The sequence below is a fragment of the Clytia hemisphaerica genome, unplaced genomic scaffold (genome assembly GCF_902728285.1).
Source record: "Clytia hemisphaerica strain Z4C2 unplaced genomic scaffold, Clytia hemisphaerica genome assembly, whole genome shotgun sequence".
In the NCBI taxonomy this organism is placed as follows: domain Eukaryota; kingdom Metazoa; phylum Cnidaria; class Hydrozoa; order Leptothecata; family Clytiidae; genus Clytia; species Clytia hemisphaerica.
In genome coordinates this window covers 23173-28788 of record NW_027103993.1, presented here as the reverse complement: position 1 = coordinate 28788, position 5616 = coordinate 23173, and the positions used below count along the sequence as shown (strand labels likewise).

At 35.8% G+C, this 5616-nt stretch overlaps 1 protein-coding gene across 1 annotated transcript; it reads right to left on the bottom strand.

Moving 5' to 3' along the window:
- Positions 1–3192: 3192 nt before the first annotated feature.
- LOC136811186 (uncharacterized) lies at positions 3193–5235 on the bottom strand. The gene has a single exon (XM_067067802.1). The coding sequence runs from the start codon at positions 5233–5235 to the stop codon at positions 3193–3195; it is 2043 nt and encodes a 680-aa protein (XP_066923903.1).
- Between the last annotated feature and the right edge of the window lie 381 nt (positions 5236–5616).

The following is a 5616-nucleotide window of genomic DNA, read 5'->3' as shown; positions in this document are numbered from 1 at the left end:
TTTTCATCTTCATTTTAAGAATATTTTTAAAGATTTATTTATTTCAAATTGTTCCACTCACTAATATCTTTCCAATGATACCAAATTCATAAAGATTGAAGAAGTCCTTCGAAAGTTATAGGTAAAAGAAAAAAGAGTGCACACTTATCATGAATAGACTTTAACACAGATCATTTTACAGTTTGTATCATGTTACAGTCTACCCTTAGTGGCGAGATTGATAGCACGTTTATGGTCACAGGCACCAGTACAATAACAGAGTTTTCACGCTTTCATGCAAGTGAAAGATCCAATTTACGCATTCATGCAAACCGCTGGGGTCCCTATTGTTGAATTCAGGGAAAGCATGGCTGTGGACAGCATTAATGGGAGAAATAAATTTGGAGACAAGTTGATGTACGAGTAAATAAACTTCTTCATCTTCTTCTTCTTATATCACTTTATTTTAAGTTAGAAAGCTTGCAACTGAGGTACCATTATGGTACGGGAAATGAAGACTGGAACCGAGACATGTGAGACTAAATGTCCGGTAGCGACTAGTAAACAAAAGTGAAAACGAAAATATATGGTCGTCAAAATATTGACACCTATAAAAATACAGGCTCCATGCCCCGCTCCTTTCGTGTTCTGTTCAGTTTATAGATAGGCGAACTTCTTAATGATTGGTAGACTATAAAACTGTGAGATATTATTGGGCTATTGTACAAACATGTCGAATCTATCTATTATAACAAACAGCGCTATTGCAAATGCCCCAATATTTAAAATATAAAGTCCCCCAACAGTATCAACTAGCCTATATCCTCTTTCAGGAATTCAAGCAAGTTCATGAATGTTAAATTTCCAGATACTATGAATTTCAAGTGTTCAAGAGCTTTTATAAAGCAGCTCGGGCCTGGATTCATAACCAGTATGGGGACGAGTTCTTTATCAGGTCGACCGGATTCTTAACCAGTATGGGACGAGTTCTTTAACAGATCGACTGGATTCTTAAGCAGTATGGGACAAGTTCTTTATCAGGTCGGCTGGATTCTTAATCAGTATGGGAACGAGTTCTTTAACAGGTCGGCTGGATTCTTAAGCAGTATTGGGACGAGTTCTTTAACAAGTCAGCTGGATTCTTAATCAGTATAGGGCGAGTTCTTAAACAGGTCGACCAGATTCTTAAGCAGTATTGGGACGAGTTCTTTAACAAGTCGGCTGGATTCTTAATCAGTATGGGGACGAGTTCTTTATCAGGTCGGCTGGATTCTTAATCAGTATAGGGCGAGTTCTTAAACAGGTCGACCAGATTCTTAACCAGTATGGGGACGAGTTCTTTAACAGGTCGGCTGGATTCTTAATCAGTATAGGGTGAGCTCTTAAACAGGTCGACCAGCTTCTTAAGCAGTATGGGGAAGAGTTTTAAACCAGCTGGTCAAACTCTTAAGTTTAAAAAACTGGTTAGGAATTCAACCAGTGACCCCAAAACTGGACCTGAGTCTTACCTTGATATATTAATTTCTTAAACACCCCTGTCTCAGTGCCCCGGTGGCATGATTTCAGTACATGATTTTTTTCAGTACATGGTTTCAGTACATGATTTTTTCCTACGTCACTGCAGTAATCAAATTTTTATTGCACTCATTTGTGAATTGAGATATAAATTGAATAAAGACAGCGACAATAAAAAACAGTTCTTGAATTCTCAAGCCATTTAGGATGATTACAAATGAGTGCAATAAAAATTTGATTACTGCAGTGACGTAGGAAAAAATCATGTACTGAAACCATGTACTGAAAAAAATCATGTACTGAAATCATGCCACCGGGGCACTGAGACAAGGGTGTTCTTAAGTCTTTATTTGAAAAACACAGTAACAATACTGTTCCAGCGGTTTGGTTTGTATTCAATGGAAGCTAGACATATAAATAGCGACCAAATTCCTTACACAATTAATATCATAAAGGCTTCCTCTAGAACCATGGGAGATGACTGTAATTTTATTAATTGGATGATGTTTGAGTTCCAGTTAATCATATGCATTTAAACGTCTTTTAGATTTTTTCAAAATTTTATTGCTTCCACTGTGACATTGTGGCAACATCCTAAGCAGAAGAGATTCTAAATGTCGTACTGTGGCACTAGCATGTTTTATAAGAAAAACCATTCTGAATCTTTCAGGCTTAGCTGCGCTCTTTTATCTTCCGAATCCTCATCAAAGATATGGGCGTTTTGGTTTGAACTAACAATCTCATACGGGAAGTGAAATAACAGAAACGACGGTTTTAGCAGGTCTGCTTTGCATCTTAACTAGCTTTGAAAACTAATTGAAAATTTAACCAGCAACCCCCCCCCCCCCCGAAAGTGGACCTGATCCTCAATTTGATATATTAATTTCTTAAATCTTTATTTGAAAAATACAGTACCAATATTGGTTCAGCGCCCGGGGGGGGGGGCACTGGATTTGCGAACTGACGGTATGTGCGGGCCAAAAATTGGCTTTTGAAATTGCACCCTTACAGTGCAGCAAAAATCAGTGATGCATTTTCCTCAAAATTTTCCATCCCTTTCGTGCAAAAAATGGTCAAAATTCTAGCATTTTTGGTCAAAATATCTAGATTTTTCAAGAATTTTCTGAAATTTCTACCCTTACAGTGCATCTCTAGTTTTTCCAACCCTTATAGTGCATTTTAAACATATTGGAAAAGGTACCCTTAGAACCCGCAAATACCCGTCGGTCCTTTTGCCCAGCTGCCCCCCCCCCGAGGTTCAGCGGTTTGGTTTTTATTCAATGGAAACTAGACATATAAATAGTGACGAAATTCCTCACACAATTTAAAGCTTCCTCTGAAACCATGGAAGTGGTGATGCTTGTAATTATATTAATTACGTGATATTTGAGCTCCAGTTATTCATATGCATTTAAACGTCTTTTATATCGAATCTGGCTTGTAAAAATAAACGATAAGAAGTTTCAGCCTAATATTTTTCCTTTGTTATTATCAATCTGGTTTATATTTAGATTTTTTCAAAATTTTATTGCATCCACTGTGACATTGTGGCAACATCCTAATTAGAAGAGATTCTAAATGTTGTACTGTGGCACTAGCATGTTTTATAAGAAAAACCATTCTGAATCTTTCAGGCTTAGCTGCTCTTTTATCTTCCGAATCCTCATCAAAGATATAGGCGTTTCATGTTTGATTGGATTACTTTATGAGCTTTATTTTAAAGGACCATTTTGGACATTCATTGAACAAGTTCTTTACTTGGGATTTGACATTTCGCGTTCGATTATAAAAGGGGTTTCCTTGAAATTTAAGTCTCTCATTTTCAAGTCTTTCCATTCTTCGAAAACGTTTCTTATAAAAAGCATGAGATATTTCATCTTCAGTTTTAGAAAGATATGCACACATGTAAGTTGCAGCTTTGTAATAATTAAATACTGGTTGAATATCCAGATTTGCTTGCCAAGCTTTAAGACCTTCTGTAAAGTAGTTATTGACAAAGCATGCATTTGTATTGCGTTTTAAGTAAATGTGAAAATCTTCATCTTCAGATACAGAGAGAGCATATTCATAATCTTCCTTTGGAATGTCTAATTCAGCTAGGACTTCATTGATGGTAGGAACTGGATTAAAATTTTCTCCATCAGGGTTGAAAAAGTTTCTTTTATCAGGATTAAGGTTCTCATTGATGTAAGTCCTTACTTTTGTCAAAACTTCTTTTCGCAGAGCAAGTATGGCTTCTCTTTCCTCATGTGGTAGTTCTTGTGGCAAGGGCTCAGAAACTATTGTTTTCTCAGAAAAAAATTTACCAAAATAAAACCTGCAGGGAGTGTTTTTATATTTACGGCAAGTTTTTGAATGGCGGTGTAGTTGGTATGTCTTCACAAGGTTAAATAATTCGGGATCCTCTTCTACGGATGGTAAATAGACCTTGATTATTTTATCAATGAACATAATGTACTCATCTTTTGTTTCCTTGGTCAATACTGGTACATTTAAAATCCACAGAAAGGAATGAATGTGAGGGCTTCCGCGTACTTGAAATTCTACTCGAATAGCGTAGAAAGTTGTTTTACCGAGTGGGCCGTCCAAAACAATCGTTTTAAAAAATACTTCTACTCTGTATTGAAAATGCCTTGCTACAAGTACAGGGTTACTATTTAATAAATCACACCTTTCGTTATAAGAAAGATTCTTGATAAATTCATCGGTTACGTTTTGACCCTTGAGTTTGTAAATTATGGAGATGAGTTCGTTCCAACGAAGGTCTGCACAACTCAATGTCTGAAAGAACGTTGGTGGTCCTAATTGTTTAACCATTGCTAAAACTTCTTGCTGGAATTTTTTCCAATATGCTGGAGTTCCTTTAACAGTACTCATGAAGGCAAAAGCTTTATCATTTGCTATGAATTGCCTTACTGTTTCTTTGAAATTCTGACTTAACATACCAGCATTTAAATTTGAGCCAGCAACTTTTCTCATTGCGACATTTATCTGATTGGTCAAAGACACTTGCTGAGTTACAAAATTAGCAAAAAATATGTAGTCTGGGTCTGAAGCAAACTTTTGTGTGTAGTTCAACAAACGCTGGTTGAAGTATTTGGATGGACTTAGTTTAACATCACGTTCAACTTTGTAACCAAATCTACCTTTAGGAAATAAATGAGGATGAGCAAGCATTTCACAATTTTCATCATGTAAGACTGAAATTGGTTTTTTACCCTGACCAGGCGCTAATGACAAAATTTCATTATCTACTTCTGCATCAGAAGGAGTGTGAGGCATTAGAGTAGTTTCATTTGCATTTGAGCGATGAGCATCAAGTGGGTTGTCGGTTGTCTCAAGCTCTTCAGAATCTGAAGCATTATTTTGTGGATCATCAGGTTCAGTGCTATCGTCATTGGAAGCAATTTCACTCAATTGGTCACTATCATTAGAGTCCGTTTCCTCATTATTTGCAGAATTTTGTATAATGGTCTCATCATTTGAAATATTGCTGACATTAATTTCTATGTCTTGATAAAGAGGGTTGTTCTCTTTGAAATAATTCAGTACGCGCTGAATGAAATCAGGTCTGATTGGTTCAAAAACGACATGTCCTTTATATTCCAATTTCCTTTTGAGTTTAACAATGACTAATCCATTATCATTTGCTCTTCTTGGTAAAGTATTAGCAATATCTTCAACATCAATAGGTACATTACAAATAGAACCTTTGAGTTTGGGGAACTGACCTTTTGGCATAATTGCAATTTTTTTGAATAAAATTCTGCGAGAAATCAAAATCTTTTCAAGCCTGCGAAGAGTATGAAATTCAGCAGGTAATTCATCGAGGCAAAGTTTATTTTTAACAGATTGGCATGGCAATTCATTTTTTTTAAGTTTGCTTTGGCATGTTTTGCAAATGTATAATTGGCCATCAAATGAAAAAACTTCAGAATAATAATATTCTTGTGGCATATCATATTTTTCAGGTGCATATTTGATAACTGTTTTTCGATAGAGGCATCTGTTACAGCAAACACAAATGTAAAAGGGACCTTCATAAATAAGTTTCAAAAATTTGGAAACTAGATCATTATTACAGTTTTTGTTTATAGTTGAGTGTATTTTTTCATAGTTTAT